At 40.5% G+C, this 22,545-nt stretch overlaps 1 protein-coding gene across 45 annotated transcripts in view; it reads right to left on the bottom strand.

Moving 5' to 3' along the window:
• LOC139767191 (muscle calcium channel subunit alpha-1-like) overlaps positions 1 to 22,545 on the bottom strand; it is a 1,449,841-nt gene that overhangs the window by 930,344 nt on the left and 496,952 nt on the right. For 39 of the 45 annotated variants that reach the window (XR_011717010.1, XM_071696301.1, XM_071696297.1 and 36 more), the window contains one exon: positions 15,794 to 15,954. Coding sequence is in view for 44 of the 45 variants with exons in the window: in XM_071696301.1 (XP_071552402.1) it covers positions 15,794 to 15,954 (161 nt within the window). In the remaining variant the exon portion in view is untranslated. Of the gene's footprint in view, positions 1 to 15,793; positions 15,955 to 16,451; positions 16,610 to 22,545 lie in introns of all 45 variants that reach the window. The other 6 variants (XM_071696292.1, XM_071696285.1, XM_071696264.1 and 3 more) reach the window with 1 other exon arrangement.

A 22,545-nucleotide genomic window follows, 5' to 3' on the forward strand; every position in this document is an offset into this window, starting at 1 on the left:
GCCATGAGCCACATACAAATACCACAAGTTACTAACAGTAACACAGTAAACCACCCTCATAAATTTCACAGCCATAAGTTACCCCACAAACACCATGGTAGAAGGACTCTTACTGGAGCATGCATCTTGCAGCCATCAGAGAGATACCTATGCATCTGGGAGCCACACTCATGAACATGAAGCACCCTGAGAGGAAATGAGTTAAAATTTTGATAGAAAGAAATGATTTACATGGATATGATCATGATGATGATCCTGATTGCTATGATATTCAATTTGGGCTTCTGTGATGTCAATTATGTGGCTACCGCCACCAGTAAAGTTTTGTTTTATATTTCTTGGTGTTTCATGTCTTTAAATATCATACTGAATTAATTCATAATGTCATTTCCTTTTTATTTTCTTCTATTTCTTGAAAAAACCTTAAGCTGGAGGGAACATAACAGTGAATAAGCTTACAATTGAAAGGACTAAGCAGTGGACCAAGCTAAATCAAATATAATTATGTGACTTTCCCGGTATTTTCTGTTACTTTTGAATGCTAATTCATCATTTCATAGTGGATTGTTTTTTGCACACCACAATAGAACTTCTGGACCATACCTCCTGTTTAAGGGTTAAGCATCCACAACGATCCATCTCGGTGAAACTGTTCAATGACGATAATCTTGATATTATTGTACTTTCATCCTGCAGATCTTAATCCATTGTGTTACTGACTCGGTATTATCTTGTATTTCAAATTGTTTTAAAGGAATGGGTTGTTCTGATATAGTACAGTAGGACTGAATCAATGAGGCTTGGCTGTATAAATACCATTCATAGGTGAATTAGTGGGTAGTATGAGGCCAAAAAAATGTGAGCGTCTACTTCAAAAATAAAAGGCAAGTTGGTTATGCATACAACCAGAAATGTATTATACACAAGAGCTTTTTTGCGCTTTATCTTAAGGGTCACTTTAATTCATCCCTGAACCTGTGTGTGTGTATGGGGACGGGAGGGGTACATACTCACAGTGGCTACAGATAATACATAAAAAAATTGGGCATAGAAGGCATGTTTTAGAATAGCAAAAAAAAAAAAAAACTATTTTTCACACAAAACTTCATCTTGAGGCATAACTTTTGGCTTCTCTCTTTTTTTTAAAATCAGAGTACTTTTGGACATCAAGGATCAAAGTGCATTTGTTTTGGCAATTTATACTCAACACTGCAATATATATATATATATATATATATATATATATATATATATATATATCTTTCTTTTTCATTCAAACTATTCGCCATTTCCCGCATTAGCGAGGTAGCGTTAAGAACAGAGGACTGGGCCTTTGAGGGAATACCCTCACCTGGCCCAATTCTCTGTTCCCTCTTTTGGAAAAAAAAAACGAGAGGGGAGGATTTCCAGCCCCCCGCTCCCTCCCCTTTTAGTCGCCTTCTACGACACGCAGGGAATACGTGGGAAGTATTCTTAATCCCCTATCCCCAGGGATAATATATATATATATATATATATATATATATATATATATATATATATATATATATATATATATATATATTTTTTTTTTTATACTTTGTCGTTGTCTCCCGCGTTTGCGAGGTAGCGCAAGGAAACAGACGAAAGAAATGGCCCAACCCCCCCCCATACACATGTATATACATACGTCCACACACGCAAATATACATACCTACACAGGTTTCCATGGTTTACCCCAGACGCTTCACATGTCTTGATTCAATCCACTGACAGCACGTCAACCCCGGTATACCACATTGCTCCAATTCACTCTATTCCTTGCCCTCCTTTCACCCTCCTGCAAGTTCAGGCCCCGATCACACAAAATCTTTTTCACTCCATCTTTCCACCTCCAATTTGGTCTCCCTCTTCTCCTCGTTCCCTCCACCTCCGACACATATATCCTCTTGGTCAACCTTTCCTCACTCATTCTCTCCATGTGCCCAAACCATTTCAAAACACCCTCTTCTGCTCTCTCAACCACGCTCTTTTTATTTCCACACATCTCTCTCACCCTTACGTTACTTACTCGATCAAACCACCTCACACCACACATTGTCCTCAGACATCTCATTTCCAGCACATCCATCCTCCTGCGCACAACTCTATCCATAGCCCACGCCTCGCAACCATACAACATTGTTGGAACCACTATTCCTTCAAACATACCCATTTTTGCTTTCCGAGATAATGTTCTCGACTTCCACACATTCTTCAAGGCTCCCAGAATTTTCGCCCCCTCTCCCACCCTATGGTCCACTTCTGCTTCCATGGTTCCATCCGCTGCCAGATCCACTCCCAGATATCTAAAACACTTCACTTCCTCCAGTTTTTCTCCATTCAAACTCACCTCCCAATTTACTTGACCCTCAACCCTCCTGTACCTAATAACCTTGCTCTTATTCACATTTACTCTTAACTTTCTTCTTCCACACACTTTATCAAACTCCGTCACCAGCTTATGCAGTTTCTCACACGAATCAGCCACCAGCGCTGTATCATCAGCGAACAACAACTGACTCACTTCCCAAGCTCTCTCATCCCCAACAGACTTCATACTTGCCCCTCTTTCCAAAACTCTTGCCTTTACCTCCCTAACAACCCCATCCATAAACAAATTAAACAACCATGGAGACATCACACACCCCTGCCGCAAACCTACATTCACTGAGAACCAATCACTTTCCTCTCTTCCTACACGTACACATGCCTTACATCCTCGATAAAAACTTTTCACTGCTTCTAATAACTTGCCTCCCACACCATATATTCTTAATACCTTCCACAGAGCATCTCTATCAACTCTATCATATGCCTTCTCCAGATCCATAAATGCTACATACAAATCCATTTGCTTTTCTAAGTATTTCTCACATACATTCTTCAAAGCAAACACCTGATCCACACATCCTCTACCACTTCTGAAACCACACTGCTCTTCCCCAATCTGATGCTCTGTACATGCCTTCACCCTCTCAATCAATACCCTCCCATACAATTTACCAGGAATACTCAACAAACTTATACCTCTGTAATTTGAGCACTCACTCTTATCCCCTTTTCCTTTGTACAATGGCACTATGCACGCATTCCTCCAATCCTCAGGCACCTCACCATGAGTCATACATACATTAAATAACCTTACCAACCAGTCAACAATACAGTCACCCCCTTTTTTAATAAATTCCACTGCAATACCATCCAAACCTGCTGCCTTGCCGGCTTTCATCTTCCGCAAAGCTTTCACTACCTCTTCTCTGTTTACCAAATCGTTTTCCCTAACCCTCTCACTTTGCACACCACCTCGACCAAAACACCCTATATCTGCCACTCTATCATCAGACACATTCAACAAACCTTCAAAATACTCACTCCATCTCCTTCTCACATCACCACTACTTGTTATCACCTCCCCATTTGCGCCCTTCACTAAAGTTCCCATTTGCTCCCTTGTCTTACGCACTTTATTTACCTCCTTCCAGAACATCTTTTTATTTTCCCTAAAATTTAATGACACTCTCTCACCCCAAGTCTCATTTGCCCTTTTTTTCACCTCTTGCACCTTTCTCTTGACCTCCTGTCTCTTTCTTTTATACATCTCCCACTCAATTGCATTTTTTCCCTGCAAAAATCGTCCAAATGCCTCTCTCTTCTCTTTCACTAATACTCTTACTTCTTCATCCCACCACTCACTACCCTTTCTAATCAACCCACCTCCCACTCTTCTCATGCCACAAGCATCTTTTGCGCAATCCATCACTGACTCCCTAAATACATCCCATTCCTCCCCCACTCCCCTTACTTCCATTGTTCTCACCTTTTTCCATTCTGTACACAGTCTCTCCTGGTACTTCCTCACACAGGTCTCCTTCCCAAGCTCACTTACTCTCACCACCTTCTTCACCCCAACATTCACTCTTCTTTTCTGAAAACCCATACAAATCTTCACCTTAGCCTCCACAAGATAATGATCAGACATCCCTCCAGTTGCACCTCTCAGCACATTAACATCCAAAAGTCTCTCTTTCGCACGCCTGTCAATTAACACGTAATCCAATAACGCTCTCTGGCCATCTCTCCTACTTACATAAGTGTACTTATGTATATCTCGCTTTTTAAACCAGGTATTCCCAATCATCAGTCCTTTTTCAGCACATAAATCTACAAGCTCTTCACCATTTCCATTTACAACACTGAACACACCATGTATACCAATTATTCCCTCAACTGCCACATTACTCACCTTTGCATTCAAATCACCCATCACTATAACCCGGTCTCGTGCATCAAAACCACTAACACACTCATTCAGCTGCTCCCAAAACACTTGCCTCTCATGATCTTTCTTCTCATGCCCAGGTGCATATGCACCAATAATCACCCACCTCTCTCCATCAACTTTCAGTTTTACCCATATTATTCGAGAATTTACTTTCTTACATTCTATCACATACTCCCACAACTCCTGTTTCAGGAGTATTGCTACTCCTTCCCTTGCTCTTGTCCTCTCACTAACCCCTGACTTTACTCCCCAGACATTCCCAAACCACTCTTCTCCTTTACCCTTGAGCTTCGTTTCACTCAGAGCCAAAACATCCAGGTTCCTTTCCTCAAACATACTACCTATCTCTCCTTTTTTCACATCTTGGTTACATCCACACACATTTAGGCACCCCACTCTGAGCCTTCGAGGAGGATGAGCACTCCCCGCGTGACTCCTTCTTCTGTTTCCCATTTTAGAAAGTTAATACAAGGAGGGGAGGATTTCTGGCCCCCCCGCTCCCGTCCCCTCTAGTCGCTTTCTACGACACGCGAGGAATACGTGGGAAGTATTCTTTCACCCCTATCCCCAGGGATAATATACATATATATATACACATACACATATACACACATACACATACATACGCACATACACACACACACACACACATACATATATATACATATGAAAAAAGTAAGAAACAGTTTAGAAAACAAACTTTTAGCTTGAAATGAATGAACTATATCTATCACATTGTTCAGCAGTCACTATATGTAACACCATATCCACCATATTGTTCAACAATCACTATCTTTTCCCACTATAATAAATTGTCATACTGTCAGTCGTCGAAATATTTTCACCATATTGTTTAGTACTCACTGTCCACCAATTTTCTTTCTTTTTCTTCACCAAACACCACATTGTATCACATCTATACATCTGTTCGCGTCACTGAACGATATATCAGTTCTACTGTTCTGTGTCGGGTAGCACATATATATATATATATATATATATATATATATATATATTATATTTTTTATTATACTTTGTCGCTGTCTCCCGCGTTTGCGAGGTAGCGCAAGGAAACAGACGAAAGAAATGGTCCAACCCCCCCCATACACATGTATATACATACGTCCACACACGCAAATATACATACCTACACAGCTTTCCATGGTTTACCCCAGACGCTTCACATGCCCTGATTCAATCCACTGACAGCACATCAACCCCGGTATACCACATCGATCCAATTCACTCTATTCCTTGCCCTCCTTTCACCCTCCTGCATGTTCAGGCCCCGATCACACAAAATCTTTTTCACTCCATCTTTCCACCTCCAATTTGGTCTCCCACTTCTCCTCGTTCCCTCCACCTCCGACACATATATCCTCTTGGTCAATCTTTCCTCACTCATTCTCTCCATGTGCCCAAACCATTTCAAAACACCCTCTTCTGCTCTCTCAACCACGCTCTTTTTATTTCCACACATCTCTCTTACCCTTACATTACTTACTCGATCAAACCACCTCACACCACACATTGTCCTCAAACATCTCATTTCCAGAACATCCATCCTCCTGCGCACAACTCTATCCATAGCCCACGCCTCGCAGCCATACAACATTGTTGGAACCACTATTCCTTCAAACATACCCATTTTTGCTTTCCGAGATAATGTTCTCGACTTCCAAACATTCTTCAAGGCTCCCAGAATTTTCGCCCCCTCCCCCACCCTATGATCCACTTCTGCTTCCATGGTTCCATCCGCTGCCAGATCCACTCCCAGATATCTAAAACACTTTACTTCCTCCAGTTTTTCTCCATTCAAACTCACCTCCCAATTGACTTGACCCTCAACCCTACTGTACCTAACAACCTTGCTTTTATTCAAATTTACTCTTAACTTTCTTCTTTCACACACTTTACCAAACTCAGTCACCAGCTTCTGCAGTTTCTCACATGAATCAGCCACCAGCGCTGTATCATCAGCGAACAACAACTGACTCACTTCCCAAGCTCTCTCATCCCCAACAGACTTCATACTTGCCCCTCTTTCCAAAACTCTTGCATTTACCTCCCTAACAACCCCATCCATAAACAAATTAAACAACCATGGAGACATCACACACCCCTGCCGCAAACCTACATTCACTGAGAACCAATCACTTTCCTCTCTTCCTACACATACACATGCCTTACATCCTCGATAAAAACTTTTCACTGCTTCTAACAACTTGCCTCCCACACCATATATTCTTAATACCTTCCACAGAGCACCTCTATCAACTCTTATCATATGCCTTCTCCAGATCCATAAATGCTACATACAAATCCATTTGCTTTTCTAAGTATTTCTCACATACATTCTTCAAAGCAAACACCTGATCCACACATCCTCTACCACTTCTGAAACCACACTGCTCTTCCCCAATCTGATGCTCTGTACATGCCTTCACCCTCTCAATCAATACCCTCCCATATAATTTACCAGGAATACTCAACAAACTTATACCTCTGTAATTTGAGCACTCACTCTTATCCCCTTTGCCTTTGTACAATGGCACTATGCACGCATTCCGCCAATCCTCAGGCACCTCACCACGAGTCATACATACATTAAATAACCTTACCAACCAGTCAACAATACAGTAACCCCCATTTTTAATAAATTCCACTGCAATACCATCCAAACCTGCTGCCTTGCCGGCTTTCATCTTCCGCAAAGCTTTTACTACCTCTTCTCTGTTTACCAAATCATTTTCCCTAACCCTCTCACTTTGCACACCACCTCGACCAAAACACCCTATATCTGCCACTCTATCATCAAACACATTCAACAAACCTTCAAAATACTCACTCCATCTCCTTCTCACAACACCACTACTTCTTATCACCTCCCCATTTGCGCCCTTCACTTAAGTTCCCATTTGCTCCCTTGTCTTACGCACTTTATTTACCTCCTTCCAGAACATCTTTTTATTCCCCCTAAAATTTAATGATACTCTCTCACCCCAACTCTCATTTGCCCTCTTTTTCACCTCTTGCACCTTTCTCTTGACCTCCTGTCTCTTTCTTTTATACATCTCCCACTCAATTGCATTTTTTCCCTGCAAAAATCGTCCAAATGCCTCTCTCTTCTCTTTCACTAGTAATCTTACTTCTTCATCCCACCACTCACTACCCTTTCTAATCAACCCACCTCCCACTCTTCTCATGCCACAAGCATCTTTTGCGCAATCCATCACTGATTCCCTAAATACATCCCATTCCTCCCCCACTCCCCTTACTTCCATTGTTCTCACCTTTTTCCATTCTGTACTCAGTCTTTCCTGGTACTTCCTCACACAAGTCTCCTTCCCAAGCTCACTTACTCTCACCACCCTCTTCACCCCAACATTCACTCTTCTTTTCTGAAAACCCATACAAATCTTCACCTTAGCCTCCACAAGATAATGATCAGACATCCCTCCAGTTGCACCTCTCAGCACATTAACATCCAAAAGTCTCTCTTTCGCGCGCCTGTCAATTAACACGTAATCCAATAACGCTCTCTGGCCATCTCTCCTACTTACATACGTGTACTTATGTATATCTCGCTTTTTAAACCAGGTATTCCCAATCACCAGTCCTTTTTCAGTACATAAGTCTACAAGCTCTTCACCATTTCCATTTACAACACTGAACACCCCATGTATACCAATTATTCCCTCAACTGCCACATTACTCACCTTTGCATATATATATATATATATATATATAAAAGGGCAAATGAGAGTTGGGGTGAGAGAGTATCATTAAATTTTAGGGAGAATAAAAAGATGTTCTGGAAGGAGGTAAATAAAGTGCGTAAGACAAGGGAGCAAATGGGAACTTCAGTGAAGGGTGCAAATGGGGAGGTGATAACAAGTAGTGGTGATGTGAGAAGGAGATGGAGTGAGTATTTTGAAGGTTTGTTGAATGTGTTTGATGATAGAGTGGCAGATATAGGGTGTTTTGGTCGAGGTGGTGTGCAAAGTCAGAGGGTTAGGGAAAATGATTTGGTAAACAGAGAAGAGGTAGTGAAAGCTTTGCGGAAGATGAAAGCCGGCAAGGCAGCAGGTTTGGATGGTACTGCAGTGGAATTTATTAAAAAAGGGGGTGACTGTATTGTTGACTGGTTGGTAAGGTTATTTAATGTATGTATGACTCATGGTGAGGTGCCTGAGGATTGGCGGAATGCGTGCATAGTGCCATTGTACAAAGGCAAAGGGGATAAGAGTGAGTGCTCAAATTACAGAGGTATAAGTTTGTTGAGTATTCCTGGTAAATTATATGGGAGGGTATTGATTGAGAGGGTGAAGGCATGTACAGAGCATCAGATTGGGGAAGAGCAGTGTGGTTTCAGAAGTGGTAGAGGATGTGTGGATCAGGTGTTTGCTTTGAAGAATGTATGTGAGAAATACTTAGAAAAGCAAATGGATTTGTATGTAGCATTTATGGATCTGGAGAAGGCTTATGATAGAGTTGATAGAGATGCTCTGTGGAAGGTATTAAGAATATATGGTGTGGGAGGAAAGTTGTTAGAAGCAGTGAAAAGTTTTTATCGAGGATGTAAGGCATGTGTACGTGTAGGAAGAGAGGAAAGTGATTGGTTCTCAGTGAATGTAGGTTTGCGGCAGGGGTGTGTGATGTCTCCATGGTTGTTTAATTTGTTTATGGATGGGGTTGTTAGGGAGGTAAATGCAAGAGTTTTGGAAAGAGGGGCAAGTATGAAGTCTGTTGGGGATGAGAGAGCTTGGGAAGTGAGTCAGTTGTTGTTCGCTGATGATACAGCGCTGGTGGCTGATTCATGTGAGAAACTGCAGAAGCTGGTGACTGAGTTTGGTAAAGTGTGTGGAAGAAGAAAGTTAAGAGTAAATGTGAATAAGAGCAAGGTTATTAGGTACAGTAGGGTTGAGGGTCAAGTCAATTGGGAGGTGAGTTTGAATGGAGAAAAACTGGAGGAAGTGAAGTGTTTTAGATATCTGGGAGTGGATCTGGCAGCGGATGGAACCATGGAAGCGGAAGTGGATCATAGGGTGGGGGAGGGGGCGAAAATTCTGGGAGCCTTGAAGAATGTGTGGAAGTCGAGAACATTATCTCGGAAAGCAAAAATGGGTATGTTTGAAGGAATAGTGGTTCCAACAATGTTGTATGGTTGCGAGGCGTGGGCTATGGATAGAGTTGTGCGCAGGAGGATGGATGTGCTGGAAATGAGATGTCTGAGGACAATGTGTGGTGTGAGGTGGTTTGATCGAGTAAGTAACGTAAGGGTGAGAGAGATGTGTGGAAATAAAAAGAGCGTGGTTGAGAGAGCAGAAGAGGGTGTTTTGAAATGGTTTGGGCACATGGAGAGAATGAGTGAGGAAAGATTGACCAAGAGGATATATGTGTCGGAGGTGGAGGGAACGAGGAGAAGAGGGAGACCAAATTGGAGGTGGAAAGATGGAGTGAAAAAGATTTTGTGTGATCGGGGCCTGAACATGCAGGAGGGTGAAAGGAGGGCAAGGAATAGAGTGAATTGGAGCGATGTGGTATACCGGGGTTGACGTGCTGTCAGTGGATTGAATCAAGGCATGTGAAGCGTCTGGGGTAAGCTATGGAAAGCTGTGTAGGTATGCATATTTGCGTGTGTGGACGTATGTATATACATGTGTATGGGGGGGGTTGGGCCATTTCTTTCGTCTGTTTCCTTGCGCTACCTCGCAAACGCGGGAGACAGCGACAAAGTAAAAAAAAAAAAAATAATATATATATATATATATATATATATATATATATATATATATATATATATATATATATTAGATATCTGGGAGTGGATCTGGCAGCAGATGGAACCATGGAAGTGGAAGTGGATCATAGGGTGGGGGAGGGGGCAAAAATTCTGGGAGCCTTGAAGAATGTGTGGAAGTCAAGAACATTATCTCGGAAAACAAAAATGGGTATGTTTGAAGGAATAGTGGTTCCAACAAAGTTGTATGGTTGCGAGGCGTGGGCTATGGATAGAGTTGTGCGCAGGAGGGTGGATGTGCTGGAAATGAGATGTTTGAGGACAATGTGTGGTGTGAGGTGGTTTGATTGAGTAAGTAATATAAGGGTAAGAGAGATGTGTGGAAATAAAAAGAGCGTGGTTGAGAGAGCAGAAGAGGGTGTTTTGAAATGGTTTGGGCACATGGAGAGAATGAGTGAGGAAAGATTGACCAAGAGGATATATGTGTCGGAGGTGGAGGGAACGAGAAGTGGGAGACCAAATTGGAGGTGGAAAGATGGAGTGAAAAAGATTTTGTGTGATCGGGGCCTGAACATGCAGGAGGGTGAAAGGAGGGCAAGGAATAGAGTGAATTGGATCGATGTGGTATACCGGGGTTGACGTGCTGTCAGTGGATTGAATCAGGGCATGTGAAGCGTCTGGGGTAAACCATGGAAAGTTGTGTGGGGCCTGGATGTGGAAAGGGAGCTGTGGTTTCGGGCATTATTGCATGACAGCTAGAGACTGAGTGTGAACAAATGGGGCCTTCGTTGTCTTTTCCTAGTGCTACCTCGCACACACGAGGGGGGAGGGGGATGGTATTCCATGTGTGGCGAGGTGGCGATGGGAATGAATAAAGGCAGACAGTGTGAATTGTGTGCATGGGTATATATGTATGTGTCTGTGTGTGTATATATATGTGTACATTGAGATGTATAGGTATGTATATTTGCGTGTGTGGATGTGTATGTATATACATTGTGTATGGGGGTGGGTTGGGCCATTTCTTTCGTCTGTTTCCTTGCGCTACCTCGCAAACGCGGGAGACAGCGACAAAGCAAAATAATAATAATAAAAAAAAATAATATATATATATATATATATATATATATATATATATATATATATATATATATATATATATATCAAACATTATTACTATCATTATCATACTTAATCGTTGTCTCCCATGTTAGCAAGGTAGCACAAGGAAACAGATGAAAGAATGGTTCAACCCATCCACATACACATGTATATACAAAAACACCCACACATGCACATATACATACCTATACATTTCAAGGTATACATACATATACATACACAACCATATACATATATATATATACACATGTACATATTCATACTTTCAGCCTTCATCCATTCCCATCATAACCCCACCACACATGAAATAGCAACCCTGGGAGTGGATTTAGCAGCGGATGGAACCATGGAAGTGGAAGTGAGTCACTAGGTGGGAGAGGGAGCAAGGGTTCTGGGAGCATTGAAGAATGTGTGGAAGGCGAGAGCATTATCTCGGTGCAAAAATAGGTATGTTTGAAGGATAGTGGTTTCAACAATGTTATATGGGTGCGAGGCATGGGCTACAGATACGGTTGTGTGGAGGAGGGTGGATGAGTTGGAAATGAAATATTTGAGGACAATATGTGGTGTGAGGTGGTTTGATTGAGTAAGTAATGAAAGGATGAGAGAGATGTGTGGTAATAAAAGAGTGTGGTTGAGAAAGCAGAATAGGGTGTATTGAAATGGTTTGGTCACATGGAATGAGTGAGGAAAGATTGACAAAGAGGATATATGTGTCACAGGTGGAGGGAACGAGGAGAAGTGGGAGACCAAATTGGAGGTGAAAGGATGGAGCAAAAAAGATTTGAGCGATCAGGGCCTGAACTGAACATACAGGAGGGTGAAAGGTGTGCAAGGAATAGAGCGAATTAGAACTATGTGGTATACCGGGGTCGACGTGCTGTCAATGGATTGAACCAGGGCATGCAAAGCATTTGGGGTAAACCATAGAAAGTTTTGTGGGGTCTGGATGTGGAAAGGGAGCTGTGGTTTGGTGCTTTAGACATGACAGCTAGAGACTGAGTGTTAACGAATGTGGCCTTTGTTGTCTTTTCCTAGCGCTACTTCGCACACGTGCGGGGGGAGGGAGGTGCCATTTCATGTGTGGCAGGGTGGCAGCGAGAATGGATGAAGGCAGCAAGTATGAATATGTACACGTGTAAATATGTGTATGTTTGTGTGTGTATAAGTATGTATATGTTGAAATGTATCGGTATGTATATGTGCCTGTGGGCGTTTATGTATATACATGTGTATGTGGGTGGGAGAGAGCAACTAAGTATATTAAATAAGTTTAAATAAATATATAGTTCATCTATTATACTTATTTATCTATTATACCCTAGCTTGAGCCAGGTAACTATTTTATCGACCAACCCCTAGGAATGGAATGAACTGCTGGGTTAACTATGGTTCAACTGCTGCAACCAGGATTTGAACCTATGTGTCTGACCCTAAGTGGCCTGAGAATGCATCACAGTCAGGAACACTATCTTTGTATAGTAAATCCTCTGCTATCTTTAATTCGAGACAACAAAATGTTCAAAGCAATATATGTTTTCAGTTTTGGTTGGCAACTGAAAAATTTCAAATCTGGTGAGCACCGCACTGAAGGGATCAGCATACTCACCTACCAGTGTTTTATGGTGCTGGTGACTGCTCACCATCTCCCATGAGCTTTATGGAGCAATGTTGTGTGCTAGTCATGCACATTTGTGTTTTCTGTGCACCCTGGATTACTATTGTGGATAATAGTCTGTTTCAAACACTGTCAACAACTGCCTGACAGTTACCTAAAGCTGTCTACATCTCACATGAAGCACAAACAAAATGGAGTTGTGCAAGAGGCTGGCTGAGGTCAAGCCCAAAACAGCACATATGAAGGACTTCAACATAATTTCTTAATTGTTTACATATTCTAATACTTCCTCTATGTAAAACATTAACAAATATGTAAAATACTTTTTAAATTTCTGAATTATTTAATATTTATAAGAAATAACTCATATAGCAGGAAATATTTTAATCCAAAATGGTTAATCCTACCCCTAACCCACACTAAGCATTTCAGATAACAGAAGTTTCACTGAAGCAGGGGGTAGCGATGCTGTTTCCTGTGGGGAGGGGTGGCAACAGGAATGGACGAAGGCAAGCAAGAATGAATATGCACATATGGATATATGTATATGTCTGTGTATGTATATGTATGTATATAACGATAGGTATATGAATGTATATGTGCGTATAAGGGCGTTTATGTATACATATGTGTATATGAGTGGATGGGCCATTCTTCACCTGTTTCCTGGCACTACCTTGCTGATGCGGGAAACAGCAATTATGTATAATAATATATATATACATATATATATCCCTGGGGATAGGGGAGAAAGAATACTTCCCACGTATTCCCTGCGTGTCGTAGAAGGCGACTAAAAGGGGAGGGAGTGGGGGGCTGGAAATCCTCCCCTCTCTTTTTTTTTTTTAATTTTCCAAAGGAAGGAACAGAGAAGAGGGCCAGGTGAGGATATTCCCTCAAAGGCCCGGTCCTCTGTTCTTAACGCTACCTGGCTAATGCGGGAAATGGCAAATAGTTTGAAAGAAAGAATATATATATATATATATATATATATATATATATATATATATATATACATATATATATATATATATATATATTTCTTTTTCTTTCATACTATTCGCCATTTCCCGCAATAGCGAGTTAGCTTTAAGAACAGAGGTCTGGGCCTTTCAGGGAATATCCTCACCTGACCCCCTTCTCTGTTCCTTCTTTTGGAAAAAAAAAATATATATATATATATATATATATATATTTTTTTTTTTTTTTTTTTTTCATACTATTCGCCATTTCCCGCATTAGCGAGGTAGCGTTAAGAACAGAGGACTGGGCCTTTGAGGGAATATCCTCATATGGCCCCCTTCTCTGTTCTTTCTTTTGGAAAATTTAAAAAAAAATGAGAGGGGAGGATTTCCAGCCCCCCACTCCCATACATATATATATATATATATATATATATACATATACATATATATATATATATATATATATATATACACACACATATATATATATATATATATATATATATATATATATATATATATATATATATATATATATATGCAGTGTAAAAATTATGTTATCAAAACATCATAAAATCCTAGCTGACCCAAAGGTACTCTGGTAATATTTTCTGGAAAATGAAAACCATTGAAAACAATTACAGTAACATGCCCGCACCACGCAAACTGGCCTGTGTGAGGGGAAGGGGAGGGGGTGGGGATGGTGCATAATTTACACTAGATTCATGGAAGAGTGCTTGTATAAGTGGCGGAGTAGCGACTCTGAACCTTAGCACAAATGACAGCAAGGGACATTATTCCTCTCTGCAAGACTGGAAAATTAAGCCTTACTGCTGCATGCTGTCAATGGAACTAATTATGAATACATATGAAGAGGCATCAGGTCATCACAGTTTAATTCTACACCTCAAGTGGTTGCATCATCATTTAAGCTTATGGTCTTACCAAACACAATCTGAACAACCACTTAAGGTGACAGAATTGCATCACACAGTAACATACCAAACCTCAAGTAATAATGTTTCATAACTGGTCTGCCATAATGATTCATTTCTCCATTCATGCCACATGATAATCTGAGTTATATTAGCCTACAGGACATAACCTCTACAACTGAAATATGCATTGGTTTCCTTCAAATATGCTGACTTCTATGCTTTATAATTCTCAGTTTTACACATGCATACACCACATGGCCGAGCCTAGTGGACTGGAAGCTCATGTCTACCAGATGACTGATGACAATATAGCATGTATCACTTACAGAGCACTGATTGCGGATAAAAGTAGAATGCACCATTGCCAAAAAAGAATGCATTGCTTACAAAATAAAATGCACCACTAAAACTTAAAAGATACACTTAGATTAAAATTCATTACTGATTTTGCATAGATACTTAATTCATACCTCTGTCTCATCCACATTATGTTTAATTGTCAATTTCAAGATTTAATAATCATATGGGTTAGTAATTGTTGCATGCTGTAATTACAAGTTGAACATCATTACATTATTTAATCACCAACATCATTAATCCAGATAAATTATCATGAAATATTAAAAATTACTTAATAATCACTAAGAACAACTATTATGGGAAAGTGACATCAAAATATTACTACATATGTGTTTCACATAAAATAAAAATTATATCCTCATAATAGTTGATCTTATCATAACCAGAATTCAAGCCATATCTCTGCAATCCTAAATCAAGCTTTCTCTCAGCTGCAAAATAAGATAGATTAGGTGATTCCTCTTTGATCAAATTCAGGTTTCCAAGTTGCTGAAGCTTGAAGAGAAACCTACAAGAATAAACAATATGGGGAACTAATTAGGGTACTAATGTATACCAAGAGACAGGTTATAACGATAGCCATTACTCTGAATTCGACTAATAATCCTACACTCATCCAGCTAGTGAGCAACACAGGAAGAGAAGCAGTGCTTCATCACCGTTCTCTAAAGTCTACTATAATATGGAAATTTAAAGGGGAAAAGAGAATTAAAGGGTGAAAAGAACTTGGTGTAGGTTGCCTACCATCAGACTCCTTCTTATCATCCTTCTCCTCTAGGTCAAGATCTTCAGCATGGGTAATCCACTCCAGATACCCCCGCAGGTCCTCCTCTATTTGTTGTTTTTCTCTGAGCTTTCTGAAGTCTCCACGGGCTTTGGCTTTCTCTCTTTCCTTTGAGAACTCTCTAGTGGGGACACACATAGCTAGGGTTAGTGCTTGCTACAGCTAATCTAAAATTCACTCACTCTTTCAAGGGCAAACATCAGCAGATATTACCTAAATGCTACCACACTTGTGTTGGCACAGCATTGCAAAACAATACTAAGTAACCTTAGCAAGCTAGTTAAAAAAGGTAAAAATATTTTGAATAAGTTACAAATTCATATCAATTCTACATTTCAAATCTTTCCTTTCTTTAGCAGCCAAGGTTACCTTAGTTATTTTGCATTTTGGATGAAAAGCTATAGGTGAGTTGCTAGGGTGAAAAGTGACATTAGTGCTCTGAAATAGAAGGCTCCAAGCTTGGTGATGTCAGCAGACTCGTCCAAAATCTCCATCTATCCCAGGACGTCTCCTCCAGCAAATAAAGGGCCCTGTGGTACTATGGTAGTGGACTATACTACTTCTGGATTAGTGACGGGTGTTAGCAAGACTCCATAAGTTCAACCATTTTCTTCCTACCATCTGATTCCTTCTTCTCATCTCCTTCCATTTCTATATCTTCTGCTGCAGTTATCCATTCAAGATAACCTCTCAAATCCTCCTCAATCTGCTGTTTTTTCCGCAGTTTCATGAAGTCCCCTCGTGCCTGTGCTTTTTCTCTCTCTTTGGAGAACTCTCTGCCAAGGGGTCATATAGATTAACTCAGCTCCTTCCATTAGGCACTGTGGCCTGCTTGCTATGAATCATCTACATCTTTTTATTTTATTCACACACATAAGAATGACTGCATTAAATCAGAAACGAATGGGAAGTTGAAAATGATTAATTTTAGATCTTTTTCAAAGTGCATTTACAACAAGAACCTAATCATTCAGGTACAGGTATGCACATTCAAGAAAGTCATAAAATACACACATACATACATCATATCTATAATACACATATATACCTTAACTTGCTACCCCAGAATTTCTTTTATGGAGCTCCTGCAGCACTCAGGAAGCCAGCCATATCCAATGGGATAGACCATAGGTCACAGTGTGGTGATATCGAGTGTATGTCTGAAATGAGTGCAGGATAACTGGAATTAAGCATTCACTGTCTTCAGTATGAAAGCTGCACCATGGGCATGAGGGGTGTGATATGCTGAATTAGTAATTTTAAGGAAAAGATGGATAATGTTCAGAGAACAGAGGTGAAAATTTAACTAATGTGTCAGGGAAGTATAATTTCAGACTGATATATGTCTCAAGGGGTAGTGTTTAAGGCTGGGTTCGCTGGGTCATTCTGGTGTGTTTATACCGTCAGCGATTTTGATGATGGTGAAGGGAAGAGGGAGAACTGTGAATAAGGGATGTTTAAGAGATGCAGGGGTAAGCTTTTCATTTGTTCATGGTGATGGTGATTAGATATGGAAAGGTTTGGATGATATGGGTCTAGTGCTCCTCACAAGAACTGAGTACTGAACATACTGAGGTGGCATTGTTTTGCATATCTCTATTGTAAAGGTGCTCTGTGATTTTAGTTGTAAAGACTTCTGAAGACATGCAGACACACTGTCCTGGGTGGGCTAGTATTCTAACTGTGTGATGCAGAGCTGCAAGTTTGTTGCTGCTCATACAGTGTCTGGGTGCTGTGATGTTACTGTAAGGTCATCTGCATGAGAAGATTTTCACACTGCTTTGCAGGTGGTGATGGAAGGTCATGTAGGAAGATATCAAAGAGTGCTGGAAAAGAACTTTTCCTTGGGGACACCCACTGCAGAGCTTGATGTTTTGAAGCTGATGCCTTTATAGGTAATTCTGGCTTGGCAGCCAGCTAAGTACATTATTACTATCTTTTGCCATTCTTGTGATTGAAGGTATTGAGTATCTTCTTTGTAAGGATGTGCCAAGGATGTTGCCGAATGTTTTGCTGACGTCTATTGCCGCCATATCTGTATGAGAGGGGGGGGGGTCGTGGTTGGATGAACCCATCCAAGATGGTGTCAACGAAAACTTGTTGGCCCCCATATGTTTTCAAAGGCAATACAGAGCTCAGTTAGCTCAGGCAACATACATAAGACACTCTCCGGTTGAAATTGTTGTACTCTTGGTGGCTGAAACTAGTGTTTCTAATGGTACAAGCACTAGCAACCCATGCCTCAGGTTATCTTTGGAGATGAATGTTCTTTCTTTACTTCTGAGCGCCACTTAATTTGGGGAATTTTACTTCTGGGCACTGTATGTTTTTACCACAAATGCATCAAAATGGTTGGCTCTTAGCTTTCTAAGGAGATGAAAGCTAGAATTCTCATCTGGAAGCAAGAAAATTTGGGTTCAAACAAGATTTCTAGGCACACTAGGCACTTTAAATGCATGATCTGGCAACTGCTTGCCAGTAGTCGTGGCCTCCCTGACATAATACCAAGACCAAAACCTATCCCTAGTCACTTAAATAAAACTTCTAGAGCTACAGAAAAATCCTGCTCATAATACAGAAGTATCTAAGTAACCCTGCACTTTAGCTGCCAAATTCTCAAAAAGCTATTAAAAACTTCTAGGAAATGTCTCTTGAGGAACCACTAAACATCTGCAAAAGGAACTTCACATTTCCTCCAGCCAGCTGCCAAACCCTTGCTTGTGAAGGAAATGAAATGCAAATGATATGCACCTGCAAAGAAATGCAAGGATTGTGGTGAACAACAGTGGATCAAGGTAATGTTTTCCAATGAAAGTTTCTTCAAATTTGTACAGTTGAGGTGGGGGAAGGTGAAGAGGTTAGAGGATGCCTGTCCTGTCGTTAAGACTCGTTTCACAATGACGATTGCAAAACATCCAGATAGTATAATGATCTCGGATGTTTTAGTAATGCAATGGGTGGGTGAGGGTTGTACTTTTTTCACAGAAATACTACAACGAATAGATAGTAGTACATTAAGGTGCTAGAGGACCAGCTGCTTTCTTTTTATGAGGTTTATGGGTGTGATCACATGCACAATAATGCCCCCTGCCATAAGACTAGATAAGTGATGAACTGGTTATCAGAGATAAATATTCAGCTGCTGGAGTGGCCTGGGCACTCTCCAGACCTCAACGCAATCAATCACTGCTGGAACCATATGAAAGTCAAGCTTGCTTCCTGCAAAACCTCATCTCACCTCACCTCACTCAGGAGATCAAGACCCTATAGACACAAAACACGAGCCTAGAATACTTCAATAACCTTGCCAATTCCTTACCCAGACATCTGCAGATTGTAAGAGAAACCAAAGGAGAGATGACAGAGTACTAAAACGTTAGTGCGACCACCTTTGAAAATACATGGGCAACACACTTTCTTTTTTTTTTTGCAAACACTGCATGTCATATAGGTGAGGTAGTATGAGGTGTGGTAATGGAGTGATTGAGTTTAATGCCATAATATACAAGCAAGAACAAGATACTCTGCTTGATTTTGTTGGGGGTCAGTTTTTCCAGAAGTTTGGATACTTATTGCAGAAGTGATACAGGGTAGCAAGAGAATGGAGACTTGGGTGGTCAGGAAGGTTTAAGTTTGATACTATTTAGGCAGGTTTCTACATGTTTTGGATTTTGTTGTGTAGCCAGGACTGGCTGAAGGTATCTGAAAGTGCTTGAACTACATTTGGGCTATCGTTTTATGTGGAACTTTAAGATGTTTTTAGCACCTATTGCAACAGTATTCTTTAAGGTTTGATTGCGATGCTTGTGTCAGTGGGATAGAAAAGGATGAGGGAAGTGCAACTGGTTCAGGATGAATTTGTGTGTGTCATTCATTACTTTCATGTTTAAGGTGCAGTGGTTCGTGGCTTATTTCTTATTCATAAAGTTTCACGAGTATATCTGTGTGTTTTTGGGAGAATGAATATTGTTAGATTGGGTTAGAAGTACTTCATGGGTAGGGGCTGGGTTAGTGTAAGAGATGAGGATTTTCTTTAATGTCTATCAAAGTTGACTGCTGTGGTCTTTGTGATTCCAAGCATTAAGGAATTATCATATCAAGGTCCACTAAGAAATTTCATAGCACAGTAGAATTCAGTGGATATTCATCAAATGAGACAGATCAAGGAAAGGGAGGGATAAAAGCAGAGTATACAATCAGACTGCATAAAAAGGGAAATGCCAAATTAGGCAAGAGGACAAAGCAACCATTCTAGCACTGCAGAGAGGTTAGGAATGTTAGGTAGTGTAATGTTAGGCTAAGCAATATATATAAATGCTGACAGATAGTCATATTATGGCAAAGAGCTGGAATTTAGGGATTGCATTAGGAAAAATACACACTATGTTGTGCTGAAAACAAAGCTTACTCTAAAGATAAGATCTCATCTGTTATGTTGAGAGAGGCACATAACAGCAGGAAATTAAGAGAATACAAAGGAGGAGGTGGAATGGCCCTCTTAATATGAGACAGCCTTAGGTGGAAGATGGTACATTCACACAGAAAATAATGGGTATAGTAACTGTACGTAAGAAGTATATTACTTTCCAAAAGGAGGAGCTGAAAAATGAGCACAGCAAGAATTTCTTTTCCTCTATAGATCAGTCATCTGTCATTCATGCTGTCTCATGCACATGGGAAATAGTGAACAAGTATCAAAGAGGAATAATTCTAATAATCCAGAACAAATATAAGATATAAAGGTACAACCAGGAAGGTAAAAGAAGACAAATATAAGATAACAAAGGTACAATCAGGAAGGTAAAAGAAGAATATTCACTTCTCATACATGGAAAAGTCCTGATAATGAGGGATTTCGTTATAAAAAGACAGACAGAGGGACTTTGAAATCTCATGATAACAAGGAGTCTCCAATTGTAGGGGCAAATTTTCAGTGCATATTAAGAAAATTTCCCATACCAGCATGGAAGTAAACTCATTAGGATGAGAGGGATTGATACACCATCAGCACTAGACCTTAACTTCACACATACTATCCCTTTATCTCCTGCAGATGTATATTTACATGAGGTACACGTGACTCAAATTTTGAGCCTCTATTTGAAGGCTGCGTGCATGACCTGGGTGCCTGTTGAGTAAGTCATCCTCCAGCCAAGTAACACAGAACATATTCTTTGGAACTTTCTATGGAGGATACTGAGCAGCTTCAGCTAGATTTAGAGGAATATGCACATACTGATCCTGAATTATTTGACAATAAAGATCTACCTTCAGATCACATGAGTGATTATATGGACAATAACTTTCCATCACTGAAAGTGACCAAGAATAGGCATTATAAGGCACTCCTTGAATAAGTGGAGCCAATGTTGCCAAAAGCTGCTCTGAAACTAAAGCTTGCTCATTTTTTCATTCTGATGTCTTTTTCATACCAGCTTGCCATTTTCAGTGTTAACAAGGTAGTGCTAAGAACTGATGAAGAAAAGGCTTCATTCTCTCGCATCAACTCTCCAGCTGCTAGGAAATGATGAAGAAAAGGCTTCCTTATCTCACATCCATTCACTAGCTGTCATGTGTAATGCCCCAAAACCACAGCTCCCTATCCACTACCAGGCCTCACAGACCTTTCTGTGGCTTTCTCCTGCTACTTCATAAGCCCTAGTTCATTCATTAACAGCACATCATTCCTGTACCCCATACTGCCCTAATTCAATCAATCTTGTACACAACTTTCACCTTCTTGCAAGTTTAGGCCCCAATCACTCAAAATCTTTTATACTCCATCCTTCCATCCTCACTATGGTCTCCCTCTTCTTATACCCTCCACTTTAGACACATATCCTCTGTGTCAACTTCTCATTCATTCTCTCCAAATGTCCAAACCATTTCAGCACACCCTCTTCAGCTCTCTCAACTATACTCTTCTTATTACTACACCTCTCTCTTACTTACTCGATCAACCCACCTCCAGCTGCATACCATCCTCAAACATGCAATTCTCAACAAGTCCACCCTCCTCTGCACAGTCTTATCTAAAGACCATGCCTTGCACTCCTACACCATCACTGGGACTACAATATCTTCAAGCATACCTATTTTCGTCCTCCCAGATAATGACCTCTCTTTCCACATATTCCTTAATGCTCCCAGAACTTTTGCCCACCTTATGACTCACTTCATCTTTCATGGTTCCATTCACTGCCATGTCCACTCCAAGGCATCTAACACATTTCATTTCCTCCAGATTTTCTCCATTCAAAGTCACACTGCTGCTAAATTGCCTCTATGCACTGCTAAACCTAATAACTTTGCTTTTATTCACATCTACTCTCAACTTCCTCCTCTCACACACTCTCCTAAACTGACTACAAATTTTGCAATTTTTCACTCAAATCTGCCACCAATGCAGTGTCAACAGCAAACAAGTGACTTACCTTCAATGCCCACTTACCCTTGAACAGATTACATACCAACCCCTATCTCCAATATCCTTGCATTTTCTTCCTTCAACATTCCTTACATAAACAAGTCAAACAACCATGGTAGCATCACACATCCCTACCAACTTTTTTACCTGGAACCAATCACCCTCCTCTTTATCTACTTGCACACATGCCTTCCTTTCTTGATAAAAAGTTTTCACTGCTTCTAGTAGCTTTCCTCTCACACCATATATCAGTAAGACGTCCTACAAAGCTTCTCTCTCAAACCT

This window comes from Panulirus ornatus, chromosome 59 (assembly GCF_036320965.1).
Source record: "Panulirus ornatus isolate Po-2019 chromosome 59, ASM3632096v1, whole genome shotgun sequence".
Taxonomy (NCBI): domain Eukaryota; kingdom Metazoa; phylum Arthropoda; class Malacostraca; order Decapoda; family Palinuridae; genus Panulirus; species Panulirus ornatus.